Source organism: Bos taurus, chromosome 14, assembly GCF_002263795.3.
Source record: "Bos taurus isolate L1 Dominette 01449 registration number 42190680 breed Hereford chromosome 14, ARS-UCD2.0, whole genome shotgun sequence".
Lineage (NCBI taxonomy): Eukaryota > Metazoa > Chordata > Mammalia > Artiodactyla > Bovidae > Bos > Bos taurus.
The window spans coordinates 56814181-56831818 of NC_037341.1; the positions used below are offsets into that span (position 1 = coordinate 56814181).

General features: G+C 38.8%; 1 protein-coding gene across 2 annotated transcripts in view; it reads left to right on the plus strand.

The window, feature by feature from the left end:
• Positions 1-989: 989 nt before the first annotated feature.
• Positions 990-17638, plus strand: part of ANGPT1 (angiopoietin 1) — a 471938-nt gene continuing 455289 nt past the window's right edge. For both annotated transcript variants that reach the window (XM_059893126.1, XM_059893127.1), the window contains exon 1: positions 990-1443. In XM_059893126.1, the coding sequence (XP_059749109.1) occupies positions 1281-1443 (163 nt within the window). In that variant the 5' untranslated portion in view covers positions 990-1280. The remainder of the gene's footprint in view (positions 1444-17638) is intronic.

A 17638-nucleotide genomic window follows, 5' to 3' on the forward strand; every position in this document is an offset into this window, starting at 1 on the left:
TACTGATTTTGCTTAAATTATGCAATTTGGCTAGACCTCAGTGGGAATGGCCTGTCTGATCCATGGCTGGCATCAGCCAGATGGCCTCAAAGAGATCTGAAGGATCTACTTTTAAGATGGGTTACTCACATGTCCGTGTCAGATAGGTGTTGACTGTCACTCTGAAGCTTAGCAAGGACTGAGGCTGAGGGCGTTTGTTAAAAAAAAAAAAAGTTTTAGTTTAAGTTTCACAAATTTCATGAGGGCCCGGTGGGGTATACATTTGGGAAGATGCCCCAAAACTGGCTCTGAAGGCTCCTCTCAGGGTAAGCCAGCTCTGAGCTGCCTGCTTCTTCTCGGGTCCAAGCCCTAGGCCCAAGGAGTTCTGCATCCTGACCTTGGGCAGAAGGGTCATCGATCAGTGCGGCGCAGAGTGACAGCGACAGCTAGGCAGACGGGTCTGGCTCTCGAAGCATGGTTTGGGCGCGGCCTGGCCTCCGGTCTCACTTCCAGCAGTGCCGGCTTTGCCTGTCCTTCAGCGCTGGCGCTTGAGGGTATGAAAGGCAGTGGCGGCGTCTTGGTGAAGTCCTGGAATGTTTCCTGTTGACCTGTTTGTGGCTGTGTGTGCAGCAAGGCCGCGGGAGAGATCTGCTGGGAGAGCGAGGGCTTTCTGGGTGAGGGTGAGGCCTGCATCTCCAGGATGACTTCTGGCTTCTCCTCAGACTCATGCCAGGGCCAGTGACTGAGGTTGAGACAGTCTTGCTGCGCTGACTCTGTCTCTGCCATACGAACCAGCGCAGCTCCCTTGCCTCCTCTGTCAGGATCATCAAGTAAAACTGGTGGTGCTCCTTCTGAAGCAGCTTCCGCGCCTCCTTGAGGAACTGCTGGGGTCTCGGTGACTGCCTTCGTCTGCAGCTCTTTCCGCGTGTAGAAGCCCGTCAGGTGTTTTCTGCAGGTGTTCCCGGGGCTTCTCGCGGTAACTAGCCGCGACCTCGTCCCGCGGCCATTTTGCTTCTTGTCCTCGCGACCCCTGGAGGTGAAAGCGGTTTGCATGGCTCCGGCTCGCCTCAGGCACCTGTAGAGTCGAGAGCCCGAGAGCTTTGATTCCCCTTCAAATGAGTCTATCCACGGGTTGCTCGGGCTTGCTTCCAGCACAGAGACTGACTTCCAGTAGCATGCAGAGCAAGAGAACAAAAGGGGACGTGGATTGGCTTTTGTGACTGAGCTTTGTAAGTGACAGGGCGTCACCTGTCGCGAAGGCCAACTTCCATTGAAGAAGGGACTCCAGACTCCAGGTCTTGATGGAGGGAAAGCTAGGTTGTAGAAGAAATACGAGGATAGCAAACAGTGCGATAGCCGTTTTAGGGAACAACAATCCTGCACAATCTTGGGGACTAATTGGAAGGGGACAGTGGAAGAAAGTGAAAAAAGAAGAAAGTCATTTACATAAAAGCAACTTTGAAGGTATGCTTATTTGGATTATTATGAAAAATAAAATAATAATAGCTAAAGATGTGGGGAAATAGTTTGTGATATACAGCGTGGAGGGTAATTGCTTCCTTTGATTTTTTGAGAAGTTAAACATGGACAGTTCTTTTGAAGGGCAATAGTAGTTTTCTAAAAGCTTTTGGAGACTGATACTTAGGCTGTTTTTACACATACATACTGTTAAAATTGTTTGTAAGCTTAATTTATTTACTTGTGGTTGTGCTGGGTCTTCGTTGCTGCTGACTGGGGTGGAGGTTACTCTCTAGCTGTGGTGCTTGAGGTTCTCATTGCAGTGGCTTCTCTCGTTGTGGAGCGCTGGCTCAGTGGTTATGACACACAGGCTTGGTCCCTCCATGGAATATGGGATAGTCTTGGATCAGGGATCCAGCCCATGTTTCCTGCATTGACAGGTGGATTTTTTCCCATACTGTTAAATTATTTGAATATACACTTCACCTCAAACAACTGGTACGGTTGGTGCAAAAATAAAACCAAACCAATTACTGTAACTTGTCTTTTAAAAATGAAAAGGTCATAACTTTTTCTTTCTTATTTCTTTTCTCTTTTAAAATAAAAATAGGAAGCCACTCCTTCCAACTCAGTATTATTATTTTAAGGGATTAACACAGAGAATTTCCTGAGTTAACTGTAATCTGTCTCCAATTATAATGCTTCCCTGGTTGATAATACAAAGTGGGCCCAGTGGAATCACATCTTTATCTTAGGTAAGTTTGCTGTTGGTTAGAAGTGGCAGCTAGAATAATTTTGAAAAATGACCTTCTCATGGTAGTCCCAGGGTCAACTGCAATAAATATTATGTGATGACAGTAACTGTGATGAGTGGTATCGAAGAGAACACAGAACAGTGTTTTGGGTTCCTTTTGGCTCTTTTATTCCTGTTGGCAAATACTAAAAGAGAGGTTCATGCTCAGCTCTACCTTGTCCATTTGAGTTTTTGGTTCATGTATTAAAGCAGAAGAATGAAGAAAAAGGGGATTGAGAAATCTTTTTTAATGGTTTCATTGAAAAGCAAGTGTACCACACACTTTGGTTTCCTTTTTTTCCCTGGAATGAACTAATCAAACTTCTGCCTAGGTTTGTTGTTTTGCCAGAGTTCAAACTTTGTGAATCATGTGAAAAGAGCATAATGTATCAGATATTTTAATATTAGGAAAACAGATGTGTGGCAAAGCATATTAATGCACCTAGCAGTGATTTATTAAATGTCTTTTATGTGCAAAACACAGTGCTAAATGAAATTAGAATCTTGTTCTTATTTAGCTTAGCTTTGGATTCAAGAGTTGGTTTTTGTAACTATCTTTTTCATTAGTCCAGTATTTCACTTTTACTCAGCCAAGTTTACAGATCAGCACATTGCTTACAGTTGGATTCATGTAGTGGCAGATTTTTATTGCTGCTTTCTCTTTTCTCAGTCTTTTCATTGACTATATGAATACATATAAAATCAACACCATTGGCTTTGAAGACATTTATTATAACAATGCATTTGTGAGAGGAAATTTTATGGGACCCATGGCTTACAAACTCCTTGATCTATTTACTCCAGATGATTGGATCCTAATCCTTGCAGGGTGGGACATGTCCTAATGCTTACAGGGTGGGATGAGAGAAGATTTTAAACTTATCAGTCACAACTGGAGTGCACTGCTCCCTCTCAGTGATTATGATCCTCATGTTTATTATTTTTGGCCCTTGATCTACCCAGCATAAAGTTAAAAGTGTACTTATGTGGTAGGTAGTTCTCTTGAAGGAATGACATTCTAACTACTATAACTTTAAAGGTATATTTTCTAAGTTACTAAATTTTAGTGAGTGTGTATATGTGATCTGTCTGTTTTATTCAAATAAATGTACCAATCAGTATTCAGTACAGAAAAAGTTGAGAATACATTTCTTAAAAAACAAGTTTTCTTAAGTAGTATTCTTATGTTTTGGAAGAGGGCTCAGAATAGTAACATAAATTTTTGACAGAGGAACGAACCTTCTATCTGCATGCTACACACTGGATAGTTATTTGAGAATTAAAGCTGACCAAGATTTGTCTCATGGGCTTCCCTGGTGGCTCAGAGGTTAAAGCATCTGCCTCCAATGCAGGAGACCTGGGTTTGATCCCTGGGTCGGGAAGATCCCCTGGAGAAGGAAATGGTAACCCACTCCAGTATTCTTGCCTGGAGAATCCCATGGACGGAGGAGTCTGGTAGGCTGCAGTCCATGGGGTCGCAGAGTCCTACAGGACTAAACGACTTCACTTTCACTTTCAAGATCTGTCTCATACCCTTGGGGAAGTTGCTGTGGGAGTGAAGAACTTGATTCAGATGTAAAGGAGGATAATGCACCACCATATATGCTATGGTATTTGCATCTGGGAAGGGATGCAAGGGGAGGTATCTTGGAGAAGCGGATACTTGAATTGGCTTTTAAAGCGTGACTAGGAGTTTTCCAGGCAGGAAAAGCAGGGCTTTGTGTTCTAGGCAAAGAATCACATGGAAAAGACACCAAGGAATGAAAAGACACAAGTGCAATTGAAAAGCCAAACCCTAAGGACTTTTAAGAGAATGCCACACAGGACAAATGAAGGCAGCTCACAGAACTTGGATGGTGTGAAACTCAGGGTAGAGAATGGCAAGGCTTGAAAGTTATTAAGAGCTCTTGAAAAATAAAGAGGGACAGGATAACTGGCTCTTCAACAATAACAACAACAGCATTTGTAAGTCAGACTAGGCAAGAGGAACCTAATATAAAATCAGAAGTATTTCCCCTTGCCTAAAAGCCCTTGCTTTGTGGGGTTTCCACCTACTTTTGTAAGCTCATCTCCTGCCACTCTCCTCCTTATTTACTATGAATTTCTTTTGCTTTTCACACATACTAAGCCTAATCTCACCCGGAAAATTTCACTCTAGGTCAGTGGTTCTCAATCAGGGGTGATTTTACCCTCCAGAAGACTGTCTGAAGTATCTTGAGACATTTTGGCAGTAAGGACTTGGGGAGGGCTGTTGGCATCCTATAATACTGCTAAACATCCTACAATGCACAGGATGATCCCCCATAATAAAGAATTATCAGTTCCAAAGTGTTAGTAGTGCCAAAGTTGAGAAACTTCTAGGTGTCCCCTTGGCATCAGGACTCTTCACTTTGTCAATCCCTGTTTTATTTTCTTTAAGTAAATTATCACGACCCAGTGAATTCTTGTTTATTTGTTTCAATTATTGTGTAGATCCTCTATCAGGACAAAAGACAGGGGCCTGTAGTATATCCCTAGCTACCAGAACAGTGCCTGGCATACTGTGGGTGCTCAATGCTTATTTGTTAAACAAATAGATGAGAGGGTTGCGTTCCTGGTTCTAGCCCTTACCAGCTCTGTGACTTTGGCAGGTTACTTAAATTTTGTAATATTCTTACATGTAAAATGAATTTTTAAAATATTAAGGATTCAAAGTATTTTGAGAAATAGCAAGATAATATAAAATACCTCACATAAAGCAGGTAGATGCTTAATAAGTATTAATACCCTGCAGTATTTGATAATGAAGCAATTATATAATATTGTAACATATTATACAATTATACAACATTGTAGCATCATAACAAATTATAACTAATTAGGCAGAAAATATTTTAAGCTTCATTTCCTATAAAGAAAGAGAAGCTTAAGTATTTAAAGGTATGGACTGGTATCAGATTCCCTGGATTCAAATCCCATCTACAACATTTACTGCCTGTAGGACCTTGAGCATTTGATGTAACCTTTCTGTGCTTTCCTTTTTTCATCTGAACGCTAGGCTATTAACAGTGCAGCTATCTCTCACAGGAATTTTAGCTTGGGCTCTCCCAAAATACTGAGTCTGAGAAGAAGGATTATGTGTGGATGGTTTAGTTTGGAAAGTAATTCTCAGACTTCATTAGATCTCTAGAATCGGGAAGTGGAAGGAATAAAACAGGTTGGTCCAAGGGATCATGAGTGAGCATGTAGAAGATGATCTGAGATTCTAATGGGTCCTTCTTGTGAAGCAGTAAAAGATAGTTCAGGGTCATCTCCCTGAGAAAGGGGGTTTATCTATTAGCTCCCTGGTGCCATTAGTCAGCAGTTGTTGCCCTAGAGGGTGTACCTCCTTGAACTTCCAAGTTTGTGCAGGCATCAGTGTGACTAAGAGAGATACCCCTGGCATCCCACTCAGTAGAGGCACCAAGCACTGGTAAAAAACAAGAGACAAGTAATGTGGCTGAGGGGAGGCCAGAGTGGAAAAGTGGGCTGAGAGGATAAAAGTGAGGAACATAAAAATATCTAGGACATCTGGCTGTTTGAGCATTGAAAGATAAGAATAGCATTTACAATACTGGCCACACAAGGTATTGGTATTTTATAAGTATTATATTAGCATTTTTATGATTATTATTTTATATTAAAGTTCTATTGACCTCCTCTTAAGGGTTGATTATGGTATTGCTTAGTAGAAAGAACACCAGATTGAGAATCAGGAAACGTTGATCCTGTCAGGTCCACTTGATAAATCAGTTCTTTAATATTTTTCAAATATGCTTTCAGTTCAGTTTAGTTCAGTCGCTCAGTCGTGTCCAACTCTTTGAGACCCCATGAATCGCAGCATGCCAGGCCTCTCTGTCCATCACCAACTCCCGGAGTTCACTCAGACTCACGTCCATCGAGTCAGTGAGGCCATCCAGCCATCTCATCCTCTGTCGTCCCTTTTGGGTTCCTGCAATGTGCAAAGTGCTGAACTTTTGCATTAGAGTATACAAAAGCACAAGCTGGAAACAAGATTGCCAGGAGAAATATCAATAACCTCAAATATGCAGATGACACCACCCTTATGGCAGAAAGTGAAGAGCAACTAAAAAGCCTCTTGATGAAAGTGAAAGAGGAGAGTGAAAAAGTTGGCTTAAAGCTCACATTCAGAAAACTAAGATCATGGCATCTGGTCCCATCACTTCATGGCAAATAGATGGGCAAACAGTGGAAACAGTGTCAGACTTTTATTTTTTGGGGCTCCAAAATCACTGCAGATGGTGACTGAAGCCATGAAATTAAAAGACACTTGCTCCTTGGAAGGAAAGTAATGATCAACCTAGATAGTATATTGAAAAGCAGAGATATTACTTTGCCAACAAAGGTCCATCTAGTCAAGGCTATGGTTTTTCCTGTGGTCATATATGGATGTGAGAGTTGGACTGTGAAGAAAGCTGAGTGCCGAAGAATTGATGCTTTTGAACTGTGGTATTGGAGAAGACTCTTGAGGGTCCCTTGGACTGCGAGGAGATCCAACCAGTCCATCCTAAAGGAGATTGGTCTTGGGTGTCCATTGGAAGGACTGATGCTGAAGCTGAAACTCCAGTACTTTGGCCACCTCATGCGAAGAGTTGACTCATTGGAAAAGACCCTGATTCTGGAAGGGATTGGGGGCAGGAGGAGAAGGGGACGACAGAGGATGAGATGGCTGGATGGCATCACTGACTTGATGGACATGAGTTTGCATGAACTCCGGGAGTTGTTGATGGACAGGGAGGCCTGGCATGCTGTGTGATTCATGGGGTCACAAAGAGTTGCACATGACTGAGTGACTGAACTGAACTGATAGAAAATGATTAGCCATGGTCAGCCCTTGAGGAAGCTGAAATCTGTCAGTGGAGATAAGATAAGTATGCATACAGCTGAAACACTAAGTCAGAAAATAATACCACATTTTGCTTATTCTAAAATGCATACCCCGCTTCCCACCTTGAATTTCATATTTCTGAAATCAAGAGTTTTAATAGATGATATCTTAATTGGATAAAATAAGGTAGATTTTGCTAGAGATTTACCTACAAAATTCCATGGGAATGAAAAGGAGGAGGTGATTATTTCTAACTGGGGAGCTTAGGAGACTGAGGAAAGATATAGAAAGTGAAAATAGTAGGTATATTGGTCAACGTTAGAAAGTGCCTTCTTTTTTTTCTAAAACGAAAGGCTTAGGCTAAACTAGGATTTCCTCTGTTATGTAATCTGAAATTTCAATGATAGGTCTGCAAGCTTGTTGAAGCTGCTGTAGTCACTATCCACATATTCCTCATGAAGAGGAGGGCTTTCCTGGTGGTTCAGATAGTAAAGAACCTGTCTGTAATGTGGGAGACCTGGGTTTGATTCTAGGGTTGGGAAGATCACCTGGAGAAGGGAATGGTGATCCACTTTAGTACTCTTGCCTGGGAAATCCCATGGACTGAGGAGCCTTGCAGGCTACAGTCTATGAGGCTTCAAAGAGTTGGACAGGACTGAGAATGAACACTTTCACTTTCATGAAGAGGTTTATCTGGACTTCCGATAACAAAGAGATCTGGGTGTGGGACTCCTATGGGGCTTCTGGGTGCTCCCAGGGACTGTTATTATCAGGCTGTGGCATACCTGCCAGTATCTACCATCTTCATGAGACTCTGAACTCTGTGGAGCAGGGACTTGTGTCTGTTGGGTGCAGAGTTTTGCCTACTCCCCCATAACTTGCTTGGGATATCAGTAGACCCTCACTGGCACTAATTGAACGAATGTCAAAGGTATTAAGTCTCTTACCAGCACCTACTAATACTTGCTTGGATGCCCAGGTAAACATAAGAAAGTTAAGTCGCTCATCATGTCTGACTCTTTGCGACCCCATGGAGCCTACCAGGCTCCTCCGTCCATGGGATTCTCCAGGCAAGAATACTGGAGTGGGTTGCCGTTTCCTTCTCCAGGGGATCTTCCTGACCCAGGGATCGAACCCAGGTCTCCCACATTGTAGGCAGACGCTTTGCCATCTGAGCCACCAGGGAAGTCCCAGGTAAACATATGCACCAGGTAAACTTAGGAAAATGGAAAGGTAAGTAGATATTTTTGCTACTGCTGTTTGGAGTCTCTAAAACTAGATGATATAATACTTTTTTTTTTCTCCTTTAAGAAACTATTTTTGTTGGTGGTGTTTTACTTGTGACTGACAAGTTCCAAATGGAACCCCCCCCTTTTTTTTCCTTAGAAAGAAAGACTGGTTAAGCAGTTTAGAGTAGCTAAACTGTGTTTAGACCAATTCAAGCCAAACTTGAATGCTCAGCAAGGATAGAATTAGTACTGAGTCCAATGTGAGCCATCTTGGTGACAAAATAAGTAATTCACATGGTTGATTCTTAAAATAATTAATTTCACAGTTTCCATTTTTGGAAAAAGCCCTGGGGATACCTCTGATTCAGAAAAAATTTGATGAGACAGCCTTAGAGGAGAAAGAAAATGTCACATTTAGCTTATGAAAAATATTGAGAAACAAACCAGAAAGATTCCCTATTGGTAAAACAAGCAAGAACTGGTAAACTGCCCCTGTGGAAACCTGCCAATATCAAATCGCCTGCAGAGACTTTGCAGACTCTTGTTCATTTCTATTTCATGTAGTTTCCCCTGTCTTTCCAGTACTTCCGTCATCTTTAATCAAGCATAAAATTAAACTGGGAAGCAATCTTCTGGTTTATGTTCCATTGTTTCATCCTCATCAGAGTTTAAAATTACACCTTAGCAAATATTCGTGTCTACAAGATAATGTTCTCAACTATTCTAACCATGAGGAGATTGTACATTCTCAGGAAGAATGTTTTGAACAAACAAATATTATTACTAATCTAATTTTAATAAATTATTATCGTTTGAACAGGGAAAATAGTTTAAAAATGTTTAGAGCACTTTTGAAAATCTCTGTGCACCTGTTATACAAAGCTTGAAAATTAGTTGCCCATGGTACACTTGTGGCACAAAAGTCTTTTGTTTATCTAGCAAGAGTTCTTTTTAGTTCGGAATTTAAAATTCAGTATATAAATTTTTATATAAAAATTTAAACTTTTGTTTTCTTTTAAAAAATCAGGAAGTCTGCTAATCTAGGACCTTTTTATCCTGCATTTTTTCATATAGCCAACAAATATTTCCTACATGCCTACTATTTGGCAGGCACTTAATGGAATCACCTAGGACCTTGTGCAGTTATCCGTTTTAATGGGCGGAATGATGGTTGTGTGTATTTTCCAGTGTGCCACAGTCCAAGCCATTTCAGTGAGGCCTACTTTCAGTAGCTATTTATCATTATTGATTGATAATTGACAATTGATTTTCTCATAATGGAGAAAAAAATTTTGTATGGATATTTGGCAAAAACAGTAATTTGTAATCTCTCATAGAGTAAAGTTGCCATTGGAAAATGGCTTTTTAAACCAGGTACTACATTTTACGGTCTCCTTTTTATCCAGGTGATAAGAAAAATTCTTATTGATGGAATGAAAGTGAAGTAATGGGTTTCATTCTTGAGTGGCCTTTTTTCCCCCAACAAATTCAAACTCATGCTATTGAAAGTTATTGAGAAGCTATGAGCATTGCTAGTAAGGAGGATAAATGAAACACAGGCTCTTTCCTTTCTTCCTGTGGAAAAGACAGACATGTGGACAACCAGTTTGAAGTGATAACCAGAATGAAGCTCAGGTGAGTAGGATAGGACAACTCCTTCTTCAGACCTCAGTTAGCCTTCCCTCCTTCCCCAGCCACTCTCATTGTCTAATGAGCTCACGAACAAAGGCTTCTTCTTTCTTTCTTTTAATTTGGAGAAGATATTTAAGAAAAAAAAGGAAATAGGCTCTCTTCACTCTTTTTCCCTTTTAAAGGTTGTCTTAGAATATCTGAGGTCTTGAGAACCACAAAATGGAAGAAACTTGGATTCCTCAGTTCTATATGAAGAAAGTCAGCCCCTGAGCACAAACACATGCATGGTCTGATACACTGGGATCATGACACCAGTCAGCAATTACTTTGGTAAGATATCATGTTTGTTACCAAAACTGGGAAAACAAAATATTATTCAAGAGAGTGATATGTTTCAATGGAGAAGGCGATGGCACCCCACTCCAGTACTTTTGCCTGGAAAATCCCATGGACGGAGGAGCCTGGTAGGCTGCAGTCCATGGGGTCGCTAAGAGTCGGACACGACTGAGTGACTTCCCTTTCACTTTTCTTTCACACATTGGAGAAGGAAATGGCAATCCACTCCAGACTCTTGCCTGGAGAATCCTAGGGACGGGGGAGCCTGGTGGGCTTCCGTCTATGGGGTCACACAGAGTCGGACACGACTGAAGTGACTTAGCAGCAGCAGCAGATATGTTTCAAAAGTGGAGGAGAAAATTCCCTACTCACATCAATAATTTACAATACCTGACTCCTGCAGGCCTTTGAGCTTGAGAATGTTTCCCTTAATGAAACTGTTCAAATCATTGGTTTCCCTGTAATTTCATCCTTGGTCACCTTCTCTATAACAAGAGCAGATTTGATCATAATATTCAAAAAGTTGAAAACAAAGTCTTAAAATTTTAGACAAAAAGAAATGGCTTGAGAACTCATTTCAAACATTTTTTATTCGTTATTTTATCTATGGAAAGCTATATTGCTTAATGAAATCAAGGATTAATAAAATTGAAGTCAGCCTGCTGCTGCTGCTGCTGCTAAGTTGCTTCAGTCGTGTCCGACTCTGTGCGACCCCATGGATGGCAGCCCACCAGGCTCCCCCGTCCTTGGGATTCTCCAGGCAAGAACACTGGAGTGGGTTGCCATTTCCTTCTCCAATGCATGAAAGTGAAAAGTCAAAGTGAAGTCGTTCAGTCTTGTCCAACTCTTAGCAACCCCATGGACTGCAGCCTACCAGGCTCCTCCATTCATGGGATTGTCCAGACAAGGAAGTCTAGAGCCATCTAACCTTGTCCTCTATATCCAGTGTGTGGATTTTCCTCTTTGTTACCTTTAAGTATGTACTACTACTCCTCTATATCCAGTGTGTGGATTTTCCTCTCAGTTGTTACCTTTGAGTATGTACTACTACTTCTTTTTAAGTACTTAGAGTGATGGGAGCTCCGTACCATACAAGACAACTTCAACAGTTTTTGTTGTTAGAATATTTTTACTGTTTTAGATAAAAATCTATCACCAAAACCTACCACTGACTGTAACAAGTTCTATTCTCAAATGCCTATAAGTCAAATAGGATAAGCCTGATTTCCTCTCCGTGTGCCCATGAAATAGCTCTTTGTCTGTTGGAAGATAGATGTTAGATATTATGTCCATTACTAAATCTTTATTTTTCCATACCAAAGAGTCTCAGTTTTTTTCATTGTTACTCATATTTACTATGCCATCACAGTCCTGATTGGCTCTTCCTAGAAATACTACATGAACTTGTAGGTGTATTATTAATTATATATTATTTTGCATTTGCTTTGGGTTATCCTCATCAGGCAGTTGAAACATATTTGAACTTTTTGTCAACTACATGTCCTGTATTTTTCTGGTATTATAGCCTACTACTTGCTATTTGCTATTTCAGCCTAATTAATTAATTCTTCTTCTGTCATTTTGAAGTATTTCTGAAGTTTTCCTACCCTCAATAGTTAAAAATTTATAGTTTCTGCAGTTTTGATCTGATGGAAAAATTGATTTGATTTCCATGGAAAATTATATGTTTATTTTTTAAGCTTAAACTAAAATTTATAAGAGATTTAGAGGTAACTTCAAATTTAGGATTTTTTTCAGCTCCATTTTTAAACAGATAATTATTTTATCATTTTTTCTTCACATTTTTAAGATACCATTAGATTCATGCATTTCTAAGTGTAATTTCTTACAGAATTTTAAAGATTTGTTTATTCTTATCTTTGTTCAGTTTGAGGAAAAGCCCATTTTGTTTTCAGAGTATCTGATAGGGTGCTTCATGGTTGTGATTAGTTCACAAAAGTTAATGAAATTTTAAAGAAAATGAAGCTCTTATTTTATAACTATACAGACTTCTCTAAAAGAGAAACTCTTGCTTTGTCTCGCTCAGAGGACTTATTTTAGACTAGTAGACATATTGATGTTTCTTTAAACAAATATAGATTTTATTAGTCGAGTTTAAAACTCTACAAATCAAGCTTCTTTTCCCTTCAAGTGCTTTCCATTCCTTCCTGATTCTAATTTCTTAAGGTGTTAGAAACTTGTATGGTGTTGGTAGGAAGGGGAATGTGCATATGTGTATATGATTGCCCAGTTGGGTTACTACTGGGAGGTAATCCAAATAGTCCAGGAGAGCTTTATGTTGACTCGTGCTGGTAGTGATCTAAAAGTTCAGTGATTAGTGGTTAGTTGTTAATGCCCTCTTAGCACGGTGACCACAGTGCTGGTGCTTTAGTGTGTCATACTGGGTAGCTGGTGTGCTCAGCTGGGTCTCCATGAAATTTAATGACCTAAGTGGTCCTTTGACCTTCACCCCAGGGACTTTTCTACAATTCATGCCAAGGTCCCTCTTGGGGACTTGTGGATTGACTAATGTGCCCAGCTAACATTTGTAGCCTCTTATAAGATTACAGGAAACTTAGGATTCTCTTTTGTACCAAAGGTATCCACAGAAAACTGTGGTTGTCCCTTGCTCTTTCTAGCCTAGACATGCGTTTGTCTCATTCTTATGGTCTATCTCAGATGGATTTGCAGGTTCTACTGTTAAGCTACTCTAATCAAGGAGTGGTTGACAGTCTTCTATTACTAGATTCCAAGTCCTTTCTCCAGTTTCATGAGAGGGAATATTTTGTGGTTCTTTCTGTCTCCCAGTAAGCACCCAGGAAACAGCTAAGGGGAATTACACTATTATTTTCCCTCTATTTTCTGTTCATTTTTTATAGCTGGAGAAACACCAACTTTTCAAGTTTGCATATCTTTCTCCAGTCTCAGCCTGATGAGCTGTTTTTCAAGCCAGATAGTTTATACCATCCTTATTTATTGGTGGTACATAGAGGAGATGGAAGAAAGTATGAGGATGTGGTCAATATATGGCACATGTTGAGGCCACATCTGTCACTCAATTTCATGCGGTTATGAGAGACAACATGCTACTGAAAAACAGATGAGTCATAATGAAAATAAAGAGGAAATCAGAAAATGCCTCCATAAAAATGATGAAGAAAAGACAGTCTTACAAAATCTATAGGATGCAGCAAAAGCATTTCTAAGAGGGAGGTTCATAGCAATGCAGGCCTTCCTCAAGAAACAAGAAAAATCTCAAATAAACACCTAACCTACCACCTGAGAGAATTAGAAAAAGAAGCCCGAAGTGACCATAAGGTAGGAAATAATGAAGATCAGAGAGGAAATAAGTGAAATAGAGATTAATAAAAAATATTATCAATAAGACCAAGTGCTGTTTTTTTTTAAGGGTAAACAAAATCGACAAATCTCTAGCTGGGCCCACCAAGAAGAAGAGAGAGAGAATCCAAAGAAACAAAATAAGAATAGAAAAGGGAGAAAGAACAGCCAGTATTAGAGATTACAGAAATGTAAAAGTCATAGGAAGTTATTATGAGCAATTATATACCAGCAAATTGTACAGTCTAGAGGAAATGGCAATGGCACCCCACTCCAGTACTCTTGCCTGGAAAATCCCAAGGATGGAGGAGCCTGGTGGGCTGCAGTCCATGGGGTCGCTAAGAGTCGGACACAACTGAGCGACTTCACTTTCACTTTTCATTTTCCTGCATTGGAGAAGGAAATAGCAACCCACTCCAGTGTTCTTACCTGGAGATTCCCAGGGACGGGGGAGCCTGGTGGGCTGCCGTCTATGGGGTTGCACAGAGTCGGACATGACTGAAGCGACCTAGCAGCAGCAGAGGAAATGGAGAAGTTTCTAGAAACATAAAGCCTACCAAAATTGAGTCAAGAATAAACAGATAATTTGAACAGCTCTATCACTGGATGTAAAATATTATAGAATCTGGAAGAAAAAAAAAAAAAAAAACTTCCAGCAAACAAAAATTCAAGACCACTGGGAAATGGCTTCACTGGGGAATTCTGCCAAACATAAAATGAATGTTTATATTGATATACTCAAACACTTCCAAAAGATTGAAGAGGAGAGAACATTTAAAGAGTCATTCTGTGAAGCCACAATCACCCTGATACCAAAACCAGACAAAGACATTACCAAAAAATAAAACTATAGGCCAATATTTTGAAAATAGATGCAAAATATTCAACAAACCCTGGCAAACCAATTCCAACAAGACATAAAAAGGATCATACACCTTTACCAAACTGGATTCATTCCATGGATGCAAGGATGGTTCAGCATACACAGATGAATCAATGTGATATACCACGTTGAAAAAAGAAAAGACAAAGTTTACATTATTATCTCAATAGATGCACCAAAAGCATTTGGTAAAAATTCAACATCCATTTGTGATAGAACCTCTCACTAAAGTGGATATAGAGGGAATATAGCTAAATAGAATAAAAGCCATTTATGACAAACCCACAGCCAATATAATAGTCAGTGGTGAAAAGCTGAAATCCTTCCTGCTTAACTCTGTAATAAGACAAGGGTGCCCACTCTCACCACTTCTATTCAACATAGTATTGGAAGTCCTAGCCACAGCAATTGGATAAGAAAAAGAAATTAAAGGTATCCAAATCAGAAGGGAAAAAGTAAAATTGTCATTATATGCAGATGTCATGATAGTCTAATAAGAAAACTCTAAAGATTCCACACAAAACTATTAGGAGTAATAAATGAATTCAGCAAGGTAACAGGATACAAGATTAATACACAGAAATTTGTTGCATTTCTTTCACTAACAATAAAATATCAGAAAAAAAAGAAACTGAAAAAATAATCACATTTAAAACTGCAAAAAAAAAATACCTCCATATAAAATTAACTGAAGAGGTAAACAACTTACATGCTTAGAACTAAAATAAATTGATAAAGGCAACTGAAAATGCTTCAAAGAAATGGAAAGATGTCCCATGTTCTTGGACTGGAAGAATTAATATTGTTAAAATGGCCATACTATATAAAGCAATACACAGATTTAAGGCAATCCCTATTATATTACCCATGACATTTTTCACAGAACTGGAATGTATAATCCTAAAATTTATATAGAACCATCAAAAACCCAGAACTGCCAAAGCAACCCTAAGAAAAAAGAACAAAGCTGGAAATATAACCCTCTTGGGCTTCAAACAGTATTACAAAGCTGCAGTAATCAAAATAGCATGGTATTGTCACAAAACTAGATTAATAGAACAGAATAGAGAGCCCAGAAATAAATCCACACACCTAAGATTAATGATCAGAGTTAATCTTTAATAAAGGAGGCATGAATATACAATGAAAAGAAACATTTTTTTCAGCAAGTGGTTTTGGGAAAGTTGGACAATCTCATGTAAATCACTTTTTTATCCCATATACAAAAGTAAACTGAAAATGGTTTGAAGACTTAAATTCTTAGATTACTCTCCCAAGGAAAAAGAAGCAAAAGCCAAAATTAGCAAGTGGGACCTAATCAAACTTAAAAAGCTTTTGCACAGATAGCCAACAAGCACATGAAAAGGTGCTGAACATCACTAATTATTAGAGGAATGCAAATCTAAATATAATGCGATATCACCTCACACCAGTCAGCGTAGCTGTTATCAGAAAGTCTACAAATAATAAATGCTTGAGAAAGTGTAGAGAGAAGGAGATTCTCCTAAACTGTTGATGGGAAAGTAAACTGTGTAACCACCATGGAAAACAGTATGGAGGTTCCTTAAAAATCTATAAATAGAGTTACCATATGATCCAGCAATCCTACTTCTGGGCTGGAAAAGATGAAAACTCTTAATTCAAAAAGATACATGCATCCCAGTGTTCATAGCAGCACTGTTTACAGTGGGAATCAGTGTGCTGATCACCAGATGAATGAATTCAGAAGATATGGCACATATATATATATGTGTGTGTGTGTGTATGTGTCTATATATATATATATATACACACACACACAATGAAGTATTGCTCAGCCATAAAAAGAATGAAAATTGCTATTTGTAGCAACATAGATGGACCTAAAGATTATTATATTGAGTGAGATAAGTCAGAGACACATATGATATCACTTATATGTGGAATCTAAAAAATGTACAATAATTTATTATAAATTTATTGTAAATAAATTTAGTTTAAAAAAAAGAGAAAACAGACTCACAGACATAGAAAACAAATTTAAAATTACCAAAGGAGATAGAGGGGAGAGTGGAGGTAAATTAGGAGTATGGGATTAACAGATACACACCACTGTATATGAATTAGATAAACAACAAGGGTTTACTGTATAGCACAGGGAACTATATTCACTTTCTTGTAATAACCTACAATGAAAAATAATCTGATAAAAAAAAATGTATAACTGAATGACTTTGCTGTGTACCTGAAACTGACACAACATTGTAAGTAACTGTTCTGCATGAAGAAAGTAGTTTCTATGATTCCTATAATCTGTTCATTTGTCTTTGACCTCTTCTTTTTGCTATACAAATCTAGGCAGCTCTTCTATTCTATTTACATACTCAAATTAGCAATGTAAGAAAACATTGTGCACTGGCTGCCATAAAATCATCAACTTGATTTCCTACATTTCATTTGGACATTATTTAAACTTTGCCTAATAGCTGCATTTAAGAAACAGTTTTACATTTTTTCAAAAAATCTGCTTATTTGAATAGATTATCATGCCATTTACCTTAAACGGATATCCTGATTCAGTCAGAATGTTCAGTTGTAGCTAGCTAGGTAGATATCTTCCTTTATCCAGGAAAAATGTAGCACATAAAATCATTGCATTGTCTTTCCGTTGACTTATACTTCTGTGTTTCAATACTAACACCTTCAATTTAATGTGAAATGTATAGTGAGTTAAAGCCTTTTAATCTAATTGTTTTCTTAGGATATTAAAGAAAAATATTATTTTAAAAATCAAGTGAGTTTTAAACACTTTTATTAAAACCACACTTATATCTGAATTTCCTGAATTTGAGAGGTTAATGATGGATTTTTCCTTTTTTAGTGTGAAAGGAATTAGAATCTAGAGGTGGTTTGTTGTGTCCACTATGTGGATGTAATAATTCAAACACTACCAAAACTGATCTGGCACAACCCATCTGCTTTTGCTCACTTCGTCTTACTACTTGAATTACTCTAATCCCTGTCATTTATCTACTGATTATGTTATTCTTTTATGGTATTTATTTTGCCAAATAGAAACAGGAAAAGAGTAATTAAAACATGTCAGATGATTTCCATGAAAAATATTCTGGTAAACCCCAAAG